Source organism: Eleginops maclovinus, chromosome 1 (genome assembly GCF_036324505.1).
Source record: "Eleginops maclovinus isolate JMC-PN-2008 ecotype Puerto Natales chromosome 1, JC_Emac_rtc_rv5, whole genome shotgun sequence".
NCBI lineage: Eukaryota > Metazoa > Chordata > Actinopteri > Perciformes > Eleginopidae > Eleginops > Eleginops maclovinus.
Window position 1 is genome coordinate 13,409,125 of NC_086349.1, and position 26,062 is coordinate 13,435,186.

At 42.0% G+C, this 26,062-nt stretch overlaps 2 protein-coding genes across 3 annotated transcripts in view; both read right to left on the minus strand.

The window, feature by feature from the left end:
- Positions 1-14,993, minus strand: part of rerea (arginine-glutamic acid dipeptide (RE) repeats a) — a 119,915-nt gene extending 104,922 nt beyond the window's left edge. Inside the window, exon 1 of the mRNA XM_063884213.1 lies at positions 14,826-14,993. The gene's annotated coding sequence lies outside the window, so the exon portion shown is untranslated. The remainder of the gene's footprint in view (positions 1-14,825) is intronic.
- Positions 14,994-16,819: 1,826 nt separating this feature from the next.
- Positions 16,820-25,828, minus strand: eno1a (enolase 1a, (alpha)). Of its 2 annotated transcripts, none has more exons than XM_063882007.1 (12): positions 25,577-25,828; positions 23,512-23,606; positions 21,387-21,482; positions 21,180-21,238; positions 20,355-20,424; positions 19,807-19,940; positions 19,443-19,665; positions 18,865-19,062; positions 18,222-18,423; positions 18,022-18,130; positions 17,876-17,934; positions 16,820-17,321 (listed from the first exon to the last, which is right to left on the minus strand). In XM_063882007.1, the coding sequence occupies exons 2-12, from the start codon at positions 23,594-23,596 to the stop codon at positions 17,258-17,260; spliced, it is 1,299 nt and encodes a 432-aa protein (XP_063738077.1). In that variant the 5' UTR covers positions 23,597-23,606; positions 25,577-25,828; the 3' UTR covers positions 16,820-17,257. The 2 variants fall into 2 exon arrangements, with proteins under 2 accessions (XP_063738077.1, XP_063738068.1); XM_063881998.1 differs by lacking the exon at positions 21,180-21,238 and adding an exon at positions 20,827-20,885 and having other exon boundaries at positions 25,577-25,827.
- Between the last annotated feature and the right edge of the window lie 234 nt (positions 25,829-26,062).

Genomic DNA, 26,062 nt, shown 5'->3' on the forward strand with positions numbered 1-26,062 from the left:
AGGCGGCGCTATGGAGAGGCTGTGCAGTTTACCTCCATCTGGGAGGTCAAGAGGAATGCAATTGGTTGACAATGATTATGCTCTGGCTGATTAGGCTATGGGCTACTGCTGAATATTTAGCACTGATTAGACTAAGCCCTGCAGAGAGACATGTGGCTCACTAACAAAAGGGAGCAGCCACAGGGCAGGGAGAGGAGGCGGGCAGGGAGGCTTGTTCAAACAGATCTTTTTATTTTTATATTGTGTTTTGATACGTTGTTTTATGATCGTGTTAGTGGGCAGTTTTCTCGAAGAGAAGAAAAACAACAGCTGGGTACAGAAAATAATTATCTCTAACTGATACCCAATCAAAATGTAACATTAGGATACATCCTTACAGGTAAGAAATCCACTAGTGTAGACATTTATTACAAGCATGGAATTTAACTGCTAAACTATTCAAACAATTATGGAGGAAAAAACTGCAAATAGATTTATACGTTTGCCTGCACGACAAGAAACAATCTATATAGCTCGGGGGGGGAGATAGCGCAGAAGTAGAGATGGACACATTAATAAGTGATACACAAAATGGCTCCTCTAATCCCCCTGTGGAGACGCCAGCCCTCTTTCCTCATCGGTGATTGTGATATTTACACAGAACCTGAAGTGCACTCCTGATTGAAACAGAGGGAGAGGGCGGAGGAGGGAACACAGGAGAAATGTAGAGAGAGAGGGAGAGAGAGAGAGAGAGAGAGAGAGAGAAGACAAGCCTGATGAAAGTAGGAAGAGAGAAATGACCAGGAGAAACGACAGCAGGGTAGGGAGAGGAAAACAGATGAAGGAAGGCGAGGAGACGTGCACTTATTTGCAGAGGCTTTAACCGTCTTGATCCTCGATGAAGAGGTGAAGCTGATTAGGTTTATATCAAACGGCTGCTGGTAACACGGTGCCTGTCGCTGAGAGCACAAATCACAGTCAAGTCAGGTTTTCCTCTATTCCATTTGAAATTGCCAGCTCTCTCTTCACTTGTCTCTCACTCTGTCCTTTATTCCATGCCGCACAACCTCCTAAAGCACCGACGTGTCAGAGTGACAGATGCAGACACCACCACTGACCTAAATAACTGTTCTCCAGCACATTAACCCCCGTGTCTCTACACCTTTTTACGCCAAATACCAACATTCACGACACATTGCACAATGAAAACGACCCAGAAACCCCACCCCTGTTTTGTGATGATCAGTATCACCCCCCCTTCCTGAATGAAAGCTATTCTTAAAAAATGCCTAAACAGGAGGGTGGGGAATCACACCATCAGGCTAAATAAATCACAGTCTGCTGTTCTTGGAGACACTTTTTTCTAAAGGAGGGCAAAAGAACATTTCGGCCTACATGAGAAGGATCAATAACACCTTAATTACTGCGGCTCATGTTTATGAAAAGCAATAATCATTCTTTAGAGATGCAGACACGGGCAAGCAGGCGGCCGGGCGTCAAGGCTGCGTGCGATGGTAGGAGAAGGGAGGGAAGAGAGGACTGGCGTAAATGATTCATGGTTTGATATCTCTCCTGTATAATGGGCTCCTCCGGGGAGCTGCTGGGGCTCCAATGCAGCGCCCGCCGGCCCGCCCGCACGCCCGCCTGCATGCCCGGCTCGCTCTGCTGCTACCACTGCTGCCTGCTGCCCAAGATTAAAAAGCCTTGCCTACCATGAAAAGCGGCTCAGTGAAACATACACACATAAAAGGAAGCGACTTGATTCAATATCGCCTGACAAGGTATCAGAGGGGGTGTGAAGGGGGGAGAAAGAAAAATATCAAAATCCTTCGAGGGAAAAAAAAACATTGGCTGCAGAGATACGGGGGATATGGAGACTTTTCTAAAGCACCCCGCCTCCCATCCTCCTCCTTCACCAGCCCATCAACCCAACCCTTCACCCCCACCCCTTACCTCCTCCTCACCCGTGAAAGGAGATAGGGGGGGGAAAATGAAGAGATTAAGGTTGTAACGTGTTGGGCTAATCATAACATAGACAGTTTAGTGCCATCTTGCGTAATTAAATGCTCCGCGCTAACCACCTAATGCATACTAATTTGGAACAATCCACTCCTGGAGTTGGCAGACCATGAAGCTCCCTGCAAAGGAGGTGCTCGTTTCCCTCTCTGCATGCGACACACACACATACACACACTGATTTGCAGAGGAGTAAGGAGCTAAAGGTCAGGCCATGGTCTTCAAAGAAAAGGTCAAGCATTATTACGACAAGACTAAATAAACAGGCTGCACCCCCCCCCCCCCCAGCTGTCTCTACCTGCGCCGGACTACCTGCCTCAGTTTCATCCTCTTGTCTTCATCCACATATCCCTCCAGCTCTGAGACGGCTGACATGAGGACTGTCATATCCTGCCTGGATTCTTATCCCCACTGGGTTTATTGCTCCCTTCCTCCTGAGTCACAAACACACACACTCACGCACAGACAAAGGGAGAGGGAGGCAGGCCTGCTGGAGCAAGCTTTAAAGCGCATTAATATTAATTGCAGCACTAGCTGGAGAGATAACACAGACAGGGAGCCGGGGTGCACGAAAATACTCACAGAAATACTCATCTGTTGGCTGGCCGGTGGTGAGGCAGCAGAATGATGAGCATTTCATCTTTAAATCGCCAGTTGTTATGTTAGACGGGCCTGTGCGTAGTGACTGTGTGTGTGTGCACAGAGTGATAAAGCAGGATGAATTATTAGACTAGTGGCTACATCAACAAAAGCAGAAATGTGCTTCAAATAACGGAGTGCTTAAGCGATCCTGCTTTTATCTCCTCTACTTCTCCTGGCTTAGCTACCTTTTATGTCCTCCACACTGAGCTCAATATTCTGTGTGCAATGATCTCTGCTAAAGATGTAAATAATCTGCTGTGGGGGAGAGAGAGCCATCTTTTTCAGCATAGAGTGGAGTAAAAATACAAATAGAGGTGAAGCCTGGGCGCTCTAAGGTTTTTTTTGTGCTGCAGGTTGAGCAGGCAGCCGTGGGCATCAACAGATGACAGCTATATCTCTACAGTCCTCCATTTTTACCTCCACTGTCAATTGCTATTGAAGAACCTTACGCAGTGTATTCTGCCGCCACACAGCAGCAGGGTTTTGCTGTATGGTTTTGTGCTCATTTTGTCTTTTCCCCGAGGACTCATCAGTGCCCAATTACCAAGTCAAATCAGGTTGGCTGCAGAGATTTGCAGAGGACCAGGGCTGCAGGCTCACACACACACACACACACACACACACACACACACACACACACACACACACACACACACACACACACACACACACACACACACACACACACACACACACACACACACACACACACACACACACACACACACACACACACACACACACACACACACACACACACACACACACACACACACACACACACACACACACACACACACACACACACACACACACACACACACACACACACACACGAGAGGATTCATTCAAGAAGCCTGGGAGGTTTTCCACCAGCAGCTCCACGAGATCACGAGTAGGGCGAGGGGGTGAACGGAGGAGAAATCACTGCTGGCTAATGCACGCGAGTGGTTTATGGCTCAGAGGGGCAGAGAGGCAGACAAAGACAAGGTAATGCATCTCTCTGACACTCCTTTAAGCGGCTGACCGGATTGTAATCTCCTGGGTCCTCAGTCACACATTACTGTTTCTGTCACAAACAATTAAAACACGACTCGCTTAGTCTTACAAACCAAAATGCACACAATCCAAAAAAAACATATGACCTCCATCCTCCTCTACACCCACATTCCTGAGCTTTATTCCCAGAAAGCATCACACTCTTTAGTCTTTTTAGCGGTCTCTAACAGCAAATACAAGGTGGATGAGCCTTGTGAAACGTAAGCAGCTGCTTACATTGAAGTGAAAAGAGAAAAGAAACGGGGGGGTGACGACAACGTGTCCTTTTAGTTGTCTCTGCCTGTTGTCATCCTCTTCACAGCAGCAGCTGTTCAGGCAAGACAAAAAAAACTCTGGGGAAGAGTCAGGCAGAGGGAACGAGGAATAAAGCAGCAGTGTGTATTGTTTTATGTAGAGATTTTCACAAGCACGTCGCTGATTAGAGGGAAAGCCTGAGTGCTAAATAAAAAGGGAAACGAGGAGAAAAAAAGGAGGACGGCAGGTTCTCCAAGGGAAGGTCTCTGAGGGCTGCCAGAGGTGCTGGTGAATCTCTTCCCTGTGACAAAGCTGTCGCACTGAGCAGTGAAATTTAAACTGCTGCTGTCAGGAGAGTTTTTGGGCTTTCATTACACGTGTCTATGTGTTTATGAGTGCATCTGCACTAGCGTGATATGAAACCACAAGCTACCTTACTCACACTTACTGCATTTGGGGTTTTGCAGTGAGCGCCTGGCTTTGTGTCTCGCAGATCGTTTGCTTTGTGCCAAGAAGAAAAGAAAAGATTCTGACAGCGCTCTCCTCACGCTCAATCACAATCATGAAATCTGTGCACAAACAAAACATCCCCAACTGTGATGAGATTCACACAGTAGCGCCACACCACCTCGCCTGCCTATTGTGTTGTTTAAAATGAACCAGAGCAGATCAAGGGAGAGAGAACGCTGCTCACTGGACCATCCTCCAGCCCTTCATCAGGCTGTCATCAGTAGCATTCCACTAATGCAGAACTGAAGAGGCTTTTTGGGGGCTGCAATAAGCTCATCTATACAGAGAACTAGGCTTCAGCCATGCCAAACAGTATTTTCTTCATTTGAGAAGGCGGTGAAGTGGGGAGAGGGGGAGGACGAGGAGGATTCGGCCTCCTAGTGTGCTGCTATGCCCCAGCTCGGCTAAGTGACAGTGATTCCTACAGTGAGTCGATTTGCTGCTTTTGAGTGCCTGGAAACTTGTCTGGCAGAGTGCTCGCAAGGGAGAGAGATAGATGGGAGAATGGGGGGGGACTGAGTCTCACCTCTCGCTGTCTTCTATTTGTCTGTTCATCCCCGGAGGCCTTTGGGCTGCTTGGTACAACAAAGTGGGGGGGGGAAAGCGACAGAGAAAGAGTTCTACGGCCATCCATAGACAAAGCATGAGCAGAAAGGACACGTTTACAGGTAAACAGTGAGGAGCAGCCGGGAGCCGAGGCAAGCTCAGGTTTCAGACCATCCATCACCACTCACTCCTCCACGGCAACAAGGACAGTGTTCACTTCACCCAGTGGGGTTGGGAATCAACAGGGTCCCCACGAGACGATAGTTTTGCGATTCTGCGATATGCTAAGTATTGCGATACAATATATTGCGATATGGCGATTTCTTTCTCTGCTGACTCCATCTTTGTTTTGACTAACTTCCTGCCAATCCCACTGACTTCATGAAAATCAAAAGGAAAAGAAATTGGGAGACAAAAAAATGCGACATTTTTCAAAGAAAATGATCAAGGTCACATCAAGAAGGAGTTATTATAAAGAGAAAATAGTGGGAGATTTTTAAAAGTCAAAATTCTGAAAAAAAGTCAAGAAAGTCAGATTTTTGGGGCGAAGGGGATAATTAAAAAATTATAATCGTAATTTTGAAGAGTAAAGAAAAGCTTAGCACCATCTAGTGGATTGAAAAAGCAATTGTTACCAAACACTTTAATTTGGATTTTCAGTATGAATAGTTTATATAATAAAATATTGAAACTGGGCGTCAGAATATCGATACAATATCGCCATGCAAAGTATCGCGATACTATACTATACTATATCGATTATTTCTCCCCGCCCCTATCACCCAGCATATCTTACTTTCTAGTGCAACTACTCTGAAGGCCGATACATTGGAAGAGCTTTGGTCAACGCCAAATATGTTATTCATCACCAACGTATTACTGAATGACATGATGAGAGAGCAAAGACACAACAAATACGAAATGTGCAAAGCAAGATTTAACCTGACTTTCAGAGACGCAGATGATCACACAACGCTGTTTGAAATATGGGCGGTTGACGACAGGAGTAATTTGCCACATCGCTGATTTTAAAAGGAGCACTTGAAGATGACACAGAAAGACAACTTTATCGTCATCTTAAAAGAGGATCAATGAAATCAATGGGAGGAGATCAATGCCATCTCTCTCGCAGCACTTTGCATAAGCAGCAGTTTACATCACAGCGGCCATCTAGCTCACCGGTTCTTCTGTGCAGGACACCTCCAGGCAACAGAGCTCCTCTCACTCCATCAGTGCAACAGTCACATCCACAACTTCACTCACAAGGGACGAGGAGGAGGAGGAGGTAGCGAAGAGGGGAGACAACACCTCAGGCAAGCCAGATAGAGAGGGCTGCAAGGAAGGACGGAGGAGATGGAGAGAAAGAGCGATGGCGGGCTAGCAGAGCGTCTTCATTAGAGAACAGCAGCCAGCTCCGGCACCGACTACCCGAGCGGTGGAGTAGGAGCTGCTCTTCCTCTCAGTTAATTAGGATTTCTGCTGCTTCATTTTGGGGCGAGGGACAGGATGTTGGAGGCTTGATTGCCTTTTATTTCCCAGCCCAACGGCTCGGCTGCCTCTGCCGCTTTATTAACAAGAGATCTTGCAGATTTACAGCTTCGCAGCAAACATCAATTCCAATAATTACAAGAAAACTGTTAGCGGGGACACAATGAAATACACACACACACACACACACACACACACTTTCTTTCTCAACTGCCCTCCCCTCCCCTCCTTTATAGGATCTAATTTCCATAGATGTGCCCTTTTCATGATTGCATATTATAAACACGTTAAAACACACACGGATTTTCCTCAGTCACACACTAAGCACTTCAAACCCTTTACAACCAATCCCTGGCCTGAAGGGCAAAGCAAATATCTGAATGTCACATTTACATTCAACATACAAAACAGATGACAGACCATTTCTCTGTGGTGCAATTACAGCCGATTCAATGTGGGACGGTTCAGTATCAGAATAAACTAGCTTCTTAAAAAATCATCAGATTAATTAATACGAGAGGAGCAAGTCCTCATTTAAGCTCTATCTTTATACTAGAGCTCCCCCCATCAGTCGACTAATCGTTAGAACATTTTTCTTTAGTCTATTAGTCGAAAAGAATGAACATTTTTAAAAAGCTTGTTACGACACACATTAAGAGTCCTTACCGGAGCTTCTGCTGTTTGGACCGCTCAGTCCGTGCGGGCTTTCTACGTTTCATTTATATTTCAACGGTTAATTAGTAGTTTGATTTTATATTTCATGCGAGGCACAACTTACCATGCTGTTATAATAACGTTCTTTATCAGCCTTTGAAACTGAAACGTTTTTGCGAGAAGAAAAAAAAAGATTGCTTTTTTTAATAAATCATAATATATCATACGTGACACGCTTAGTCGACTAATCGCCTGAATTGACGACTATTAGTTGACAAGAAACATCTTTAGTCGGGGGCAGCCCTACTGTATACATTGGCAGACTGTACTAAATGATAAAGTGCATATGTGAAACTGATCTGCTCTCAGACAACAGCAATTGAAAAGCAATAATAGAAATCATACTATAAAAAAGGCGTCTTACATCAGATTCAGATCAGAGGAGCAGAGATTTCATTTAAATAAAATCAATAATTGTGTTGACTCGCAGTGTATTGCCTTCCTGTCTTCTCATCTCGCTAATGTTTCTTTCATGAGCCAGCCCGCTGCTGGTGACATTATAGCTACAGCACTTCCACAAGTCCCCGGTGGATCTGGGAAAATGGTTGGCGTAAAACACAATTAGTACGGTCCATATGGCTGCTGGTGGAGGAGGAGCAGGAGAGGTCCCCTGTGGTCCCTATAGAGGCCCGCTCTTTTGTTACCTTAAAGATCAAACCGTTGTCATAATAATGGGGCCGTTTCAATTCTGACGCTGGGTTTTCCATGGGGCGGCACAAACAGATCCTCACATTGTGGAATGACTCTTGGCAAATAAATTGACCAACCTTCCTCATGATTAATAGCTCATATTGAATGATGGAGAAATGTAATGTGAGGGGAGCGTTACTTCCTCATTTGGGTGCTCGGCCCCATCGATTGGTTATAACCCCCCGTTTTTGACCAATGGAATGTGCTGATAACGGAGCGATGTGTTCTATGTAAAGGGAGCACAGAAAATGATTTACTGTGCTGTAGGCACGTCTCATCTCTGATAGCTCTGTATGCCCTGCCTGACAAGCATTTTCTTGCCTGAGAAACGCAGACACCTTTTACTGAGTAGAAGCGAACAACAACAGCTTGAGGCAACAGATTTATTACAAATTGATCTATTAGATAGCACTGCTGTGCTTCGCTGTTTTTTCTCTCTCTCCCCTCCACCCCCCTCCCGCTCTCTGACAGCCATCCCCTGATGGTAGCTAGAGTGTATCAGAGTTGAAGTGCTACAGTGGCAAATCTAAACCCAATCCTCAGAACTCATTTTCTCTGTGCCGGCTGCTGGAACTGGGGTTTGCAGAGACAAGATGTCCATCCTTAAAGCTTTGGTGGATCCAGCCGTAAGACCCAGCACCTAAACTGGAGGCTCAGCAAGCTCTATGGGTGTGCCTCACCTGCAAGGGCGAGCAAGGACACAGTTTACCCGAGGCACCTCGTGAGCAGGGGAGTGCAACAATGTCACCGGGTCACTTCCTCATGGATGCATGAATGCTGGGGCTCACCACTAGCTTGTGTGTCGTCTCCATTAAAACATGGGTCACAGGTCTGGGCTCTGCAGCTCTTCAAACAGACTGTGCCTCATGTGCAGTCACAACATCTGAGCAATATTAGTCACACAGGAGTGAGAGCACAACCAGCACATTGTAAAAAGATGTATGCAGGATTCGTCTCCACAGTGTGGAAAATCAATGTCTTGCATACCAAGTATTGTACATATAAAAATACAACTTAATAACCATTACAGCCACTTCAAATGATGACAAAGACATATGTTTGTCCAGACAATAGACTGCTGTTATTGACAAATATCTTTATAAAACAATCAATTAAATCAACCGCATCATTTAGACTTGCTAATCAAGGTGGCGCTCTGATAATAACAACAGCCTTCATCAATGTGTCAGGAAACACAGAAGATCTTTACTCAAGGGTTCCCTACGATACAACACTATGGCGCTTAGCCAAATGCAGACCTTGTATTAGACAAACTAATGAATAGAAAACTCTGTTAACATTCTGTGTATAACCGCTGCAACGATAAGACTGATCGATTAGAAGGTTGACAGAAAGCATTCGCCAACTATTTTGATAATCGATAGTCATTTATAATTCCTATTCTTTATCAGGATCCCCATTAGCACGAGCGTTGACTATTCTTCCTAGAGTCCACACACTTTATTATTAGTTATATGGACCGGTAAAGACTTCATATAATTGAATAGAAAATGCTGCTTTTTCAGCCCTTAAAATATAGACATTTCATGCTTTCTCTGTTTTATATAATTGTTACCCAAACATATTTGGGGTTTGGACTGCCAAAACAAGACATTTAAAACCATTACCTAATCAAATGGGCAGGATATTTTTCACTATTTTCTGACATGAAGGCCAAGCAATTAATTTAGAAAATAGGCAGATTATTCTAGAATGAAAATAATTCTTACTTGCAGCTTACTGTGTACAAACAGTAGTAATCAGTCAGATACACAACACAGAAATGTATTATTCTTAATGTTGAGCTATCACAGCAGAGGGTACGGCAGGTTAGGTTTAGTAGCATATTCAAAAAGACATTTCTGAGCTGAATAACACTGCTGTCAATTGTTACAACCGCTGATAGAAAACTGCACACACCGAAGTGCTCCTTTCCTTTAATCACCGCCATCTTTCATCTGTGCTACAGAAGGGAAAAAAGCACGAGGAGATAAGGGCTATTGCCATCTAAATGGCGTAAATGTGTGTGTTGTTAAGAAAGGGCATCATCTAAAGATGTAGACATTTTCTAGTGAGAGCGTAAATGTCTATATAAACATCTTCAGGCAGGCAGCTGCGGGGGGTGTGTGCACTAAAACACTGGTATGTATTGTTTGTGTTTCTGCACCACTAGCGCCATGCCGTGTCATTACATGAGGCAATCTCTTACCTAATCACCACTGACACACACAGCGCAAAGCACTCCTCCTCCTCCTCCTCCTCCTCCTCCTCCTCATCTCTCTCCCCCCCTTTCTCGCCCTCTCCTCAGGGGCCAGCCAGCTGATCCTACACCATTTCATTTTCCTCTTTCACTGAGATGGCAAATGGCTGAACTCTTTCAATTCATGCTTTTTGGCACTGTAATTGACTAAGTGCTATTATTAGCCCTTGTTGCGCTAATGCTGAAAAAAAGGGGAGCAGTAGTAGATAGTGTTTATTAATAATAACGAGTGAGATGCATATGAAATCTGTAATACTGCCAACAATGATCATTTGTGTGCAATAACTATAATCACAACTACATCATGGAATCATTGTCTTATGTTTACTGTTGCTTCAGACTCAAAAATATTAGATCTATTTCGAGTTATACACAAATACAAGCCCTGATGTACATAAATCACAAAAGACTCCGAAGTGTGATGAGGTGCAACACTTTGCAGGCTTATTGCCTCAAAATTGAACAAGGCAGATATGGAAAGAATTTCTTTTTTAGCTGTACCTAGGACCTGCCAAGAGGCTGGCAGCAACACAAAACACAATGTGCCTCATCAGTGAAGACGTGAATCGATGCCAAGCCGGCCCAATAAGACACAGGCAGCATTTGCAAGATGAAGTGAAACCGACTTCACCAAGGCTGAGCTCAGAGAAAAAGAAGATTTGATCACATCTAGAACATCAAATACCAACAGCAGTATGTAGTTAGACAGCTCACAATTGTTAACACGGACAGCGTTTGCCGCTGCTACCTCCTTGGTACAATTGTGGAGCTGCAGAGCCAGGCCTGAATCAAACAAAGATGAGATATGATGCTTGGATCTCCTCTTATGAGAGGTGAAGGGAAGCTGTCAGAGACCACAAAAAACATCCAGCATCTTGCCTCTGACTTATATACTGGGATAAGCCAGTCAGGGAGGGGAGGGGGAATGCCTGCCTCGTTTCTGCCAGTGTGCCCTGTGCGTGTCAGTCCAATATCTTAAAACAACACATGCAAGGCTTTGCTACAGCCAATTACCCAGCTCTTGGCACGGGAACTAAAAAACATCTTCGGAGAACAATAAAGAGAGCTTGGCTTGTTGTGCATGCTGTCAGTAAGTGCTGACAGATTGTTATTTTTAATGAATATACAGCACTTGAATGGCCCATCAAGAGGTCTTCGAGCGAACATTGCTCCTTTGTTCAGAGCATTAATTTTCTATGTAGCAGCCAGATATCTTGCAATGAAATGTATATCAAACACTGTGCTGGAAAAAGCCAAATCAGTTTATCCACTTGTTTCCCGATTGTGCCGTCTTAGCTACAGCTATGCACGGTCATTACAACACAACTACAAGGCACACTTTCTAAATTACAAATCTGACATCAACAGATGCTTGATTACACATCATTTCCTGTCTTGGCTCGGTCAGGCAGACATTTCAATGCTTACCTACCTCTCCTGCCAACATAATTTCATACTGTAGATGAAATCCCTGAGCAAAAGTCACAATAAATCCTCCTAATCACCTTTATTTGAAACACAATAGCCTTGCTGAGAGTAAAATGCCCCTTTCAAAATACAGGCTTGGCACACCGATGACAGGTTATAGCACCGTCTCATACTGCAACACAATACCACAATGCCTCAGCAGCATACAGCATGAAGTAGCTCTGAGACTAGACCCAGGCGTTATTATGGGAAATCGTTTTTCATTACAATTCATGGCAAAGGAAGGATGAAGTGACGGCATCTTGGTGAAAAAAACAGCAAGATGCCATTCTGGCGCAGCATGTAAACATTGAATTCCCGAGCATGTGTATTCACAAAGAGGTGTCAGATCGCAGTGAAAAGGCATTTTCTTTAACATTGTCTAGCCTTGCCACATATTACTCGAGAGAGAGAGAGAGCTGCCATTACTCAAACACACATTAGTCATTAAAGGAAAATAGCAGGGTTATTACACTTCTCTCATCATTACTCTGCTGCCATTACAGCCACCCAGCTAGATTAACATTCGATGGATGGGGTGTATCATTGGATATGTGTCTCAAAGTAATTTTACCCACTGCTGCTCTGGAGAGCCCATTCAAATTGAAACACTATAAAACACCCTGACCTCCTGACCCCTGAACTAACCAGATAACGTGGATTTAAAAAGGACTTTGCACAAAATAATGAATGTCATAAATGTTCTGTTTAAAGCTACTGTAAATTATCCTTTGGTTGTACCTGAAAAAAATCTCTTTCTACACAAACAATAAACCCAAAACATTAAAGGTGCTTTTCTGTCAGCGCTGTGCTATAGCAATCATCAACGTATAGCCTGTAATGGCAGACATCTGTAAAATAACATAGCAAGTTTTCAGTGTAAGTGGTAGTTTAAGAAAATCTAAATCACAACTAGTAAGCCGTGGGAAAGACCAAAACATAAGATGAACCATATGGTGGATGTGAAAAAGTGCAGAAGTATTTAGTAGATACAACTGTCTGCAATGAGTTCATACAGGATATGTCCGGCAAAATCTAATTCATTATACGTTTTGTGGACAAATATTGTTAGAATGAACGATAAGGCCAAAATCTCTCTCTCCCTTATATATATATATATATATATATATAAAAAAAAAAATTTTCTTAGCTTTTAAGTAACATAACAAAACAAGTTTTCTAGTAATTCAATAAAAACTAAACTATACAGAGTAACAACATGGTAAAGCCAATTATTGTATATTCCTTGGTGAATTATATATGTGACAAATAAAATGTAATGTGTATTTTCAAATTTAATAATAAAAAAAGTACATGCACAAACAAAGAGTTATCCAATTAATGCAAAAGTTTGATTCCACTAAACTGGCATATTCCCACAAGCAAAATTCCCTGGTGCAGACAAAAGGGAAAGAAAACACTACTTACAATTTATTTAACCTAACCTTCCAAGTGGACCTTCACACATTGTTCTACCCTGTCATAATGAACAAACCCTTTCCTGTTTGTTATTACCAATAAAGTTGGCATTATTGCACAACACAATAGCTCTATATATAATTTCACTACAATACGATTCCCTGACCATTATTTATCCTATGACTTAACACCCAGCCCTTAAGCTGCAGTATTTCTCTCAAAACAATTCTGACCATAAGAGCATACATATCTTTTCTTGCCTAACATGCTGATGCTAAATCATAGTATGTAACAGACATGACATAATGTGTGTATGAACTTTTCCAGTTCAGTGACGTCTCATTACCGAATCATGTTAAGGAGGCCTGAACAGGTGGCAATGCTGAATACATATGTAGGGTAAGGTTTTATTGGACAGCAAGGTAAGTTATGTGGTTTACAGTCATTAAACCGAATGTTGTGTTGAGCATGTCTATGTTCAGTATTCTGTCAACAACAGTATTCTGTCAGGACATCCAACCTTATACGCTAATGTGCTGGCACTTTGACAAGTAGGAAGTTCAGGCTTTGTTGACAACATTAAATTACTTTCTTTCAGTGGAATAAAAATAGCTTGGCATTAATGGAGCAGATCAAATGTTTCTCACGCCTTTGATCATTGTGCACAGTGTACATTCATTAGTTATGGTGAAGTCCACAAATGTTCATGGTTATGGTTATGTAGCCTGTAAGGCAAGAGAATGTGAACAAGTCAGTGAGTCATAAGCAATAAATATAAATCACTAACTATTAATGGCTTTACCTTTTTAGATACAGATACTAACATAAATAGAAACAATCCTGAGAATGTATTTTAAAGGATATACTCTGCATGGTGTCAACAGCCAAAGAGTGTCCTTTGTTTACCTTTTTTTTAGATGTATATTATTTATAACTTACACTTACCATAAGCAAAAAGTACACTTAGCGGATAAAAGCATAAACCCAGTAAATATAACTATCCCTGTACCTTTGTATTGAAGTCCCTATTACTCAAATGTTTTTTGAACTATTCAGCCTGCACTCACACTGAAAAGTAAGTGTCCATGCCAGTTTTGCTTACTCTATTTTTGGACAAATGTCTCCCATGAGGATTTAGCAAGACTTGCATCTTTGTTGTCAAACGTTAACATGAGTGTGCCGTTGTCTAGTGTTGGCTTTGTTTAATCGAACCACTTAAATAATCACAAACTGTAATCCAGAAAACAATAATTGAGCACAAGTCAAGCACACAAAGCCAGCAAGTTAGCTTCGACAGCTAACGTTTCCCTGAGCTAATGACAATAGCCGAATGGGCTCAGGCTACTTCCTGGAACAGAGATAATACACTTGGTGATTCTAAATGGGAAAACCGTTGCTATGGGCTATTGCAAGGCAAGGTGCACGTCAGAACCAAAATACGTTTTAATAAAATGAAGTCATGTTGTGTGTGTTACAATTGCTCTGTGCTAACCGGTGTCAACGAGCTGTTTGTATCCAGACATTACACTGCTCCTTGCTGGCTTTCCCAATCAGTGCTAGTCACTGGCGCTAGCCGCTAACGTCGGTCCATGGTAACCAGCAACAGTAAGGGGCAAACAAGTCTATCAGCTAACTAGCTAGCAGATGCTAATAGGCAAATTAGCCAAAAGCTAGCAAGCAAGGGTGTACGTTAACAGTCCAACGTTTACCAACTGTTCCTTCATATTTGTCATGTTTTGCTCGTTTGCTGACAAACGTCAAAAGGCAAAGAAGACGGCAGGTTGAAGCTCATGGCACTTACCTTAAAGAGCTTGATCTACAACATCTGTGATTTGTTTGATGAGGGACTGCAACAACAAACAATAGCAGCAGCAGAGCAGCAGCAGCAGCAGAGGCAATTAGCCAACGTTAGTTAGCCAAGTGTCGCCACTACACACAGAGTAGCACAGCATCTGCAGTGCCACCTGTATATCTTCTCTTATGTAGCTATAGCGTAACGCACTACGTTTGATATAATGCTGTCATAAATGATGGACTTGAGAATACAGAGGGAGTAATCGTTGCCGGAATGCTGAGACTAGTGTGTGTGAGGGGCACTCAGCATGACAGCATCCTTCTTCATCTTGGGGTGAGAACAGTTGGGGGGTTCTCAAAGTTCAACCGGTAAAATATCGTCACCCACTGGCCAAAACTGGGAACATGCACAGAGGCGAGGGGCGGTATGGGAGTCCTCGGGGTCTCTTTGCTTTAGCAACACTTGGTCTATCTTCATCCCTATAAACCTGTGATACTGCCAGACTATATTTGGACTGTCAGTGAGCCCAGAAGAAAAGAATAAAAGCTCTCTCAGGAGATTTGAGTGTACTGCAGTATTGGGCACATATATTTACATTAAAAAGCATACATTAATTCCCTAATTGGAAATTCAATTTGGAAACATGGCAAAACAAAACTCAGTATAATTTTAAAGAAAATAACCACATTAAAAAGGGAGACAGTGGAAAACACTGGCCAGTACATTTAGAATTGCTCGGTCATGAAACTGTTTATGTTTTAATAACTATTTCAAACCTAAACATACATGTAACCCCTCTAATGGATAGTATCTCTTTGGTAAAAAATCTCATCTTTAAGGTAAACTAAGCACATACTGTATATTCCTAATACAAGCCACAATATGTTACTTCTTTTTGTCTAAAACTGTTGATTTTATAAAATGATGGTGCCTATGCATTTCATTATTTGTGCTTGTGAGACGCAAAACTCTTTTGGGAAAAAATAATTAGTAAAATTAGCACAATTAAGTGTTGCACATTGACACATTGTCCTAAATACATTTAAACGCTTCTTGCTTTGCTTTAATTTTACACACAAATGCATTATATGCGATGAGCCCACCAAAGTGAAATTCAAATGTCATTTTGGTCGAATTTTGGATTTCTCATTTCCTTTCTGCAAGAAACGTGTCAGTGAAATGTACTGTAAATATCCGACCACTAGATGGCGCAAGTCTCAAGGAAAAGAAATTAAGCATTGCGGTTTCCTAGAAAATCATTGTATTTTTTGTCCACAGCTGTGAAATCACTTTGGAGTTGCCCAGATTAACTCTTACTCTTTTGAACTTTCTGTAAAACATTAGTCCATTGAAGTGTGTATAAGATGTGTTTCTTAAAGAAATATGCAGCAGATGATGGTCACAGGGTGATAAAAGTCTCTGTAATATATGCTTGGTACTTTCTTTGTACCAGTGATTTGTAGTACATCTCTTTTGTGACGACTAAACAATGGAGACAGGTTCAGACAGGGCACACACAAAACAGTGAATTGGTGTGGCACAGACCCAGCTGGCACTTCCCCCAGGTACCATACCAATGGTGAATAGGCCCTCATTTATCTTGGCAAGGCTCAGTACAAAAAGAGCTTGCAGAGAGCTGCTGAATTCTTTTACCCGGGGGACAGAAATGGCGTCTCCGAGCACTGAGCTCATGTTTCTGCCTCTCGGTGGCACTCGGATTACATCACACACACCTCACACAGAAAGAAGCAGTTTCTGAGGTGTAGACCCTTTACTGCATGTACCTAAATGATTTGTAATTATAACCTTGCTTAACTTCAAAATAATCATTATCAATAAATTGATTTGGGAGTTGTTATAATAAAATGAAAAGGTTAACACATCATTGAGACTGAAGCAAGAAAAAACTCAAGACTTGATCGGACAATAAAGTATTATTGTATTGTATGTTCTATAGTATGCCCAGAAATTAACAAATTGATACAAAAGGAAATCACATAAATGTTTCAAACTATGTTGTTTATTACACATTTACGCCAACGCTTACAGCAACACAAAACCTTTTTAGATTGCGATACATTGCACATACAATACTGTCACTACTGCTCGAGGCAGAGACATACTACAGTTACAGTAGCTCAATTACTCAGCAGAGGACCAAAAATCACTACAACTCACAAGAAGCTAAACCAAAGTCTCTCACACAGTTACACAGACACAAACATAGGACCAACACTATTCAGGAGATAAAGCGCAGTGTGAGTATGAGCTGAGCTGTGGTTGAGCTCAGGCTTCTCCACGCTACAGACCACAGACTTGGACCTTGGATTTCAGCAGTAATCTCTCAATCTTCTCTCCAGACAGGGCAGGCGACCTAGCGTGGCGTTTATGTGTTGGGATTATTCATGAGCAGTGGACACACAGCGACTTAGACCAGCTCAGATGGGGTGCCTGAAGTTCTGGCCGGCGAAACGGGCCTTGTCTCCGAGCTCCTCTTCAATCCTGGGAGAGAGTTACGACAGTTTGTTAAAATGATGGAAGGCTCGACACCATTTTTTCATGTCCAACACTACAGTATGTGCCCTACCCATACAGTTTTTTCCTCTTACTTTGTAACAGCTGAGATCCTAATGATACATTTGCATTAAAGCACTTTGCCTAACCTAACCCATTTAAAGTCCCCATTCTCGAACTGTTAAACAAATATTAGCCTACATAATCCACAACATGACTCAGTTATGGATTACTATGTTATGGAACATAATTCCACTAAATAACAATAAACTAAATAGTAAAGACGTTTGATCTGACTATTAAGAATAACACATTTTTAATCATTTCAGTTTAAAAACGGGCTATAACCCTCACTCAACATAGAGTTAATCATATCCCATTATATATACTGATGCTAAGGGCTCGTATTAGATATTATTTTTCTTGTATTTTCTTCTGATATCCAATTCACACACTCATACTGTTAATACTGTTCAGTGTAACTGTGTGATTTAGATTTTATGTAGCCATCAGAAGTTGGAATGTTTCGGGACTGGACTTACCTGAGCAGCTGGTTGTACTTGGCCAAGCGCTCAGATCGGCAAGGTGCACCGGTCTTGATCTGAAAGAGGAAATAAATGAAATATGAGCCCTACTCTGTAAGGCAAATACTAAGAATATTAATATGACTTGTGTGTTTAGTATTTACCTGTCCAGTGCAGAGTCCGACCACCAGGTCAGCGATGAAGGTGTCCTCTGTCTCTCCAGAGCGATGGCTGACCATCACGCCCCAGCCGTTGCTCTGAGCCATCTTGCAGCTAAAAGAAAGAGACACACATCAGCCCTGTTGGCCTGCTAAAAATGTACTTTCTTATATTTTGGTAACACTGCTCTGTTGTCGACACTCACGCCTGCAGGGACTCTGTGACGGAACCAATCTGGTTGACCTTCAGCAGCAGGCAGTTGCAGGACTTTTCAGCCACACCCTTTGCGATGCGTTTGGGGTTGGTGACGGTGAGGTCATCGCCCACCACCTGGATGCTGGTGCTGGCTGTGAAATTGCTCCACGCCTGCCAGTCATCCTGGTCAAAGGGGTCCTCAATGGACACCACTGTTGGATAGGGAGAAGGTAAGAGCAATGTCCCAGCCAATTATAAACTGAGCACTAATAGATATATTAACTGAAACCTTAAACCTGCAATAATTGATGTGTTTGACCACTTGGTGGCAGCAGATACAAGATGATGATTTATCCAATATGTCCACCAGCTATTTACTAAATTTGACAGTATTGTATAGGGTTATGCTTATGAGAGTGACTAAATGTATTACATTTGACATGGATAGCTTATGGGCATACGGTTATATTAATGCTTTATCTGCATAGGTCCACCTGTTGTTTGTACATGTCCTCAAATGTATAATTTGAGTGTGTCATTCATGCTTTTCCTTTACAGTTATATTAAATGGCTCTCATTTATAACTTTAAATCGTCTATGTGAGCAGTGAGAGTTGCAGGGCTTTGAAAAAGAGGGTATATGTTAAAACCCACCGGGGTAATCTTTGACAAAGCTCCTGTAGAGGTCGGCCAGCTGATCGGGGGTGATGTAGCGGCTGGGGTCATCGGGTGACTTGAAGTCCAGGTCGTATTTTCCACCCTTGTAGAACTCAGAGGCAGCCACATCCATGCCAATCACGATCTTGTCGGTGTAGCCGGCCTTGGCGATGGCATTCTTCAGAAGCTCCAGAGCTGAGGTAAAAATAACACATTACAGTAAACATTTGACAAGAGAGTCAAAACACTCACTTCTCAGGAATGAGTCACCACTGAATACTCCATTGGGGCATTTGCCATATCAGCACCTTGACCTGACACTGGAGTCAAAGGCTGGCTGAGTTAAGGTCTTAATTTAGAAACCATATGTGTTTTAAGTGAAGTACTTTCCTCAGAGGTCTAAGAATACAATGCTTCAGGATATACCCTTAAATCACACAGCAACAACTATCAAAAATGACACAGAACCACAACAGTTTCCAAAAATAACATATAATATACAGCTGGATGTAAACTCAGCTAGTTGTAATGAAACTCATCTGTGTGTATAGCTCTGATTTAATGCTTCCTCTCACCTTCCTTGTTCTCAAGGATGTTGGGGGCGAAGCCTCCCTCATCTCCTACATTAGTGGCGTCCTTGCCATACTTCTCCTTGATGACGTTCTTCAGGTTGTGGTAGACCTCGGCACCAATACGCATTGCCTCCTTGAAGGTGCTGGCTCCAACCGGCAGGATCATGAACTCCTGCATGGCCAGCTTGTTGCCTGCATGGGAGCCGCCATTGATGACGTTGAAAGCCTGAAGGGAAGCAGAGAGGATTGTCTTTCAGCCTAATGGAATCACAACAGAATTTATATGTATGGATCAAAAGTTAATGATACATGCGTGTTAGGCCTATTTGCATTAGGAGTCTCTAGTGCCACATGAATTATTGCTCACAGGGACAGGGAGGATGACTTCAGGGTTTCCAGCAAGGTCAGCGATGTGGCGGTAGAGGGGAACGCCCTTCTCTGCTGCACCGGCCTTGCACACAGCCAGGGAGACGCCCAGGATGGCATTAGCACCAAACTTAGCTGAAAGGGGGCACACAAATATTTCAATATGTTCTGTGTCGACTCAATCATGAAACATTAGCATCTTCTGATATCTTTATTCTTGATGCATGACCTTGAAATACTTAGGTTCTAATTAAAGTTTCTGTTGCAAAAACACAATGTTTGCATGCGTATTAATGTGGTATTTGGAATTTTTAAAGCTTGTGTCTAAGTGTTACTTTATTCTATTAGAAAACAAACCGACAGACAGGTAGTTTAATCTCTGGTTAATTGTCCAAACTGAATATGTCTAGTCAAGATACAACCAATTTACACCCAGAAATATTTACTAACTAAAATTCATATGGCTAAATATTTCACAGTTTATTCTTCAGTTATTCGTTAATATTATTATTAAAATAACATTACAAAAGAAATAAAGTAGCCTCTTACACTTGTTTTCTGTGCCATCCATGTCCAGCATCAGCTGGTCGATCTTTTCCTGCTCAATAACGCTCACATTCTGGATAAGACAAAAAATGACAAGTTAAATTGTGAGTCTGGAAATAAGTAACACTTACTAGGTTTAATTTAAACTTGTTAATTAAAAAACACACTCAATTAATGTTAGCATAATCACTGCATCTCAGTTTATAGAAACCATTGTTATTTCATTGTTATAAATGCAAAGGTCAAAGAACTCTGATATCAATATGAAACAACTGCTCAATATGTCCGTATTAAGCCTTACCATGGTGGGAAATTAGATTTTCTTTTAAACATTTTCAGTACTGCTGTAAATGATGTTATCATTATCTTTAAAAATGTCAAGATACATAAATGGTTAATTCAAGAAGCTGGTCCTGGGTTGGCTGAGTCTGACACTAGCACACAGTTAGTTTAGTCAAACAATAAATGGTCCTACCTTGCTTATCAGTTTAGGTGCAATTGTTTTATTGATATTCTCAACAGCTTTTGAGACACCTGCAAGGGACAAGCAGACCATAACTGACCCAGACAGCAGAAGACATGCAGAGCAGGCGGGATAGATGACCACAGAAGACCTCATCCAATCTCATGTGTAGATTGTTCTGACTTTTCAAACGTCGTAGCCGTCTGTGATTGTGCTTTTTAATTTAACATTGTTCTTTCTTTTTAGATCTGTGAACATCTTTTTGTGCCTGTCAAGGTTAGTTTCCAAAAGGCAAAGCCATCCGTCATGCTGCTGTGCACGGCGATTTGTAAGACAGTCATTCTGTTATTCCACACTATATTTACCTGGTTACACAAAGCAGGGGCCAAGAATTCATTAACATATTTAACTGCTCTTTTGACTCCTAACAGGGAGAAGAAAGATGAAGGAAATGGAAATCAAGAAGGAGGAGATAACGGAAACAGACAACAGAAAGTAAAGTGGTGTTGAAATGACATTAAAGATGGGGGTAACCAGAGAGGTTGTAGGGGGAATCAGATAGGACAGCGTACCTTTGCCCATGTAGCGTGTTTTGTCATTGTCACGGAGCTCCAGGGCCTCATAGATGCCTGTGGAGGCCCCGCTGGGCACTGCAGCTCTGAAAAGACCTTGGAGACACAGAGAGGACATTTTGAAACAGACATTCGCTTCAGTGCTGTGTCATGTCCGACAAGACAGCAAAGGACTGACTGCAGTTCCATTTTCCATGTCAGCCATTACCATGACATTCATGACTGAAAATATGTGATGACTTTGTGATATTTAAGCTGCTTGGTATTCGAGGTAAGTAAAAGAATAGCCCGTTTAATCTGTTAAATGTCTGTCCAAAGAGAACAATACGGCATAGGGTGGAGGAAGTTGAACAGGCTGTGCTGCAGACGGCTGTGATGTAACAGGGGGGAGACTGAGCGTGTGCAGGCCAAGACACGCCCACATAGCAGAGGATGGCCATTTTGGCGATTCAACAGAGTGAGGACTCGGGGATGAGTAAAAAATAATCTATTGAGTTTGCTCAGTGGAGTGGCAGAGATGGTGTGGGTCTGATGGGATTTAGGGTTTAGGACAGGAGGCTTAATCCAGGTTTAGCAAATCCTCTGCATCAAGACATCACCTGGCCACAGCTGGGCGGGATATAAACTGAGACGCCGTACTATCACATCCTACTAACATCTTATCTGGATGAGACCCATGACCTTAATACAATCAAAACTAGGGCACAGAACAGTGGCAGTGACTGTAAATATCTCTCTACACCGCCAGAGTAAGCCTGCTGAAATGATATAATTCTAACAGCAAGCAGAAGAGCTTTTCTAGTATGACTGAGTGAAAGCTGGTTACGTAACGCAGCAGAACACATCACTAGGACAGACGTGCTCTGTGTGCAGCTCGCTCTCTTTGGTCCGTGGTGTAAATGATGCCAGAACAGGCCTGGCAGACTTAAAAGGGATTTTTTTTAATTTATAAAGACATAAAGGTGCTATTTACAGTAAACTGGAGCACTTAGCAAACATCCCAAAATAATGAAAGCAGGACAGGGCAGCAGAATGGAGCAGTCGATGTATTGAAGCCAGTGGAAGCACTCACTTCCATGTCAATGATCATTCAGGTTGCTTCATTAACATTCGCCGGACATTTCATTGGGTTGAGCTGGTCCTTTGTTCCAGCTCTCAGGGCAGAACTGCTCGCCAAAAAACTTCAATCACATTCGAGCCATTAGCAAATAGGAAAATTGATCTCAACTGCAGGCAGACGTGTCACACATAAAGATGCTTATGCTGCTTCATTATGTAGTCCAGTGTACAATAAGCTGAGAAAACTGCAGATTTAATTCACACATTATCTTTTCCTTGAATGCAATATCAAGGATTTAACTTGTCTCATTGCTCTGAGAACCTACTGTATGAGCTATCTGCGCCCTCAAACAGGAACCATTACAGTAACAGAGTGCTGGACAGGCAGTGTGATATTACAGGAGCTATTTTCACACATCCACCGTCTGATCTGACCCACTCTGGGCCGGGAGCTGGCAACAGTGTATAGGGCCACACACAGGATTGACCAAATTATGCACAGCTCAACAAGTTTCACTATCTAGACAATTAGGCAAGACACAAAAGATATATGGAATTTAATTATGGTATTCTTAATGGAGCATAACAGGTGCTGAGGAATAATTACATATGTGCAGTTGTAGCTTTGTTTAAATAACCTAAATGTGAAGAACTAACATTTGATATATACATAATGCTGGAATATATATATATATATATACATATTTTGAGTCAGTCATCATTAAAGTAACTTGTGAGATAAGTATATAGTGATGGATATATGATTTTGCGCTAAATATACAAAAAAATAAAGTTACAAACACAACTGTAGTTTTAAATGTAACTCTCATACTTTTTATTCCTGCATTCAGTTCAATGTTTTCCATCGAATATTGTTGGAAATTATTGCCTTTTATGAAATATATAGGCATTTTTAGTATTTTAAGATGCAGTTACAGTTCCTGTGTACTGCAATGTTATCTCTATACTGCATATTTACCTTTTATTGTTGCTGAGACACACCTATTTCTTAACCTATTAAGTAGAGGAACACATAAATATATTACACATCCTCATAGTACAGTACCTTTCTTGGTGTAGAGATCAACCTCCACGGTGGGGTTGCCACGGGAGTCAAAAATCTCACGAGCGTGAATCTTCAGGATCGACATGGTTCTGGTTCTGCGGATAAAACGACACATCAGTCAAGAGCTGCAGCTATAGGCCAAGCAGACAGACCACCGCACTGGTACTTACAGAATTAAAGCTTTGAGTCATGACAGTGAGTTGGCAATAATTCCAACTCTAAAGTGTAACGGTTTTATTGCTTGAGTTTGAAGAGTATGAATGGAGCTCATGAATGAAACATATAAGCCACCTGAAACAACTGTTGCAGGCTGGCCAGGATAGCAGACATGTTAGTCACACTAGGGCGTGGCCTCTGCAGCAAAATCTCTGGTGCATTCAGTTTCCTTAATATATCTGATTACAAAACAGTATTGCAAAAGGTTGCAAAACTGATTTACGAGAACTACTGTCCCACAGGGAACTGTTGTTAACAGCAGAGAAAGGTCACGTAACATTTTTTTCAAAAGGTATTCAATTGGCACAACATTTGGGGCTTTTTATAGTCCTAGCTCTACTGTAATTATATGATATGAAGGTCTGAGTAGCAGTGTAATCACAAAGAGCTTTTGCAATCTCTAAACTGCAGGAGCCGAGGCGAGAGAAGGTTTTAAGCTTGACAATCAGGCCTTGACACTTGATGCCCTACTGATTCTATTTGTTTTATCTGACTTGCCCTACAAGCACTAACTTGCCTATCTACCCACTCTGCATGCCTGAGTGAACTTTGAGTACTGCCACTATAGTTCAGCTGTACTGCAGCGGAATCAATGGAAAAACCTCTGTCCCTAAACTTGCCTGTGGCTAAACAGACAAGCAGCTAAATAAACACTGACCCTCTTCTTTAGCTAAATGGAAATATTTAACAGTCTCCTGGGGCCAGGATAGCCTATCAAGATAAGCCTGTTTTATCTGAGTAGAATATAACAATATATCCTTATACAATCACTTATATCATTAACTTAATAACTATTGGAACCTTTTGTCCATTCATCCATGTCTCTTAAAGAAATGTAAGACTTCAATATTTTTGTTTTATTTTATAGACCAACTGATTCATGTAAGAGGTAGTTGATCATTCAAATAGTTTTTATTGGCAGCCCTAACATATAGCACTATATTTCTATCATGCATGTTTCACGTGCCACTGCAGTAAATATCCATCCTTCTTTTGTTTCACCTGCACGCCATCGTTACAACCGTAGAGAGCAAGGAAGTAAGCTGGCAGTACAAAATGGCAGCCACAGATAAATAAATAATTGAGGATTGATACCTGATATGATTGTATGCATTTAAGTCTGGCTTGATCCTTAAATTGGCTGCATTAGAGTCTGCCAGCAAGCTATATATCTGTGTTATTTGTCAGTTTAATAATAACTCATAAGAAGAACAAAATTAAACCTGCAGTATAAACTTATAATGTAACTAACTGAGTGACGTTTTAAAGAATTCCCGGAGAGTATAAAGTAGGGAAATGACTAAAGAGACATACTGAGTCTGATCTTACTACATACAGTAATTTTCCTACAACCGGTGGACACACCCCCAAGTCTGCTGCAAGCAACTGGTAGCGTGCAGCCCATGTCTCTCACACATCACATCCTTTAAGTCTCTACGCAAATAATACCCTAATAGTTGGTTCTTTAACAAATTTAAGGGACTGTTGGAAGTTGGTCTTGCAACTTGACGCCCATTTCCCCAACAGCCTGCAGCTCTAAATGGAGTGAAATCTCGCCAGCTGACGGTCAGGTTTAAAAATAGACGCTGGGATACAAAACTACTGCATCCTGCAAGCCATAAAACCAACTTACACTGTCGTTGATAATACACGATAAAAACACAAAGTATCCGCTAACACAAAGGCAATACTACGAAGTCATCAGCTGATTAGGAACGCCATGTACAAATGTATAAAAGCAGAATTACTTTATAACAGCAGATCTTAAGGTAGTCATTTTCAATGCAGACAGCTGTTGTTGTACAAACAATATGCATATAAAAAGCAGAAATAACGATGAAAAAGTTACCTTTTCCGGGCCTAACTGTGTGCAAGGAAGGTGCTGTCTCTCTCTCGTGCGGGTAGGCAGAGAAGGCGCTCGTGACGCTTCCGAATCGCTGATAAGTGAGCGTGAATCAGGAAGAGCACAGAAACGAAGCCACGCTATTGGCTGGGACTGGCTCACGAGGCAGAGAGTGCGAGGAAGGATGCACGTTCACCATCAAGAGACAGCTTGTGCGAATGTTTAAATTCCTTAGCTTAGACAAACCAATTATTGTCAGTGAGTACCAAACACATGTGGATACAAATTGTTGATTGCTCTTATTTGGGATGAATAATTGGAAATGTAGTATTATTTTTTTCGTGTGAGGATGAAAGAGGCAGGACACAAAAAGCTGACGCATTCGGAGTACGTGCAGGGAAGCAGGCAGGGATTTCCGATGCAGTGGTTCAGTGTTGGTCACATGTCAATTGCGGTCACGTTTTTTTGGCTCTGACTTTTTTTCCCCATCAC

Excerpts from the sequence above, each read along its gene's own strand:
- eno1a (XM_063882007.1), bottom strand. The coding sequence starts at position 23,596 with ATGTCGATCCTGAAGATTCACGCTCGTGAGATTTTTGACTCCCGTGGC. Across the intron at positions 21,483-23,511 it reads TGATCTCTACACCAAGAAAG|GTCTTTTCAGAGCTGCAGTG; the intron begins GTACTGTACTAT and ends TGTGTCTCCAAG. Across the intron at positions 19,666-19,806 it reads AAGTCATCCTCCCTGTCCCT|GCTTTCAACGTCATCAATGG; the intron begins GTGAGCAATAAT and ends GCTTCCCTTCAG.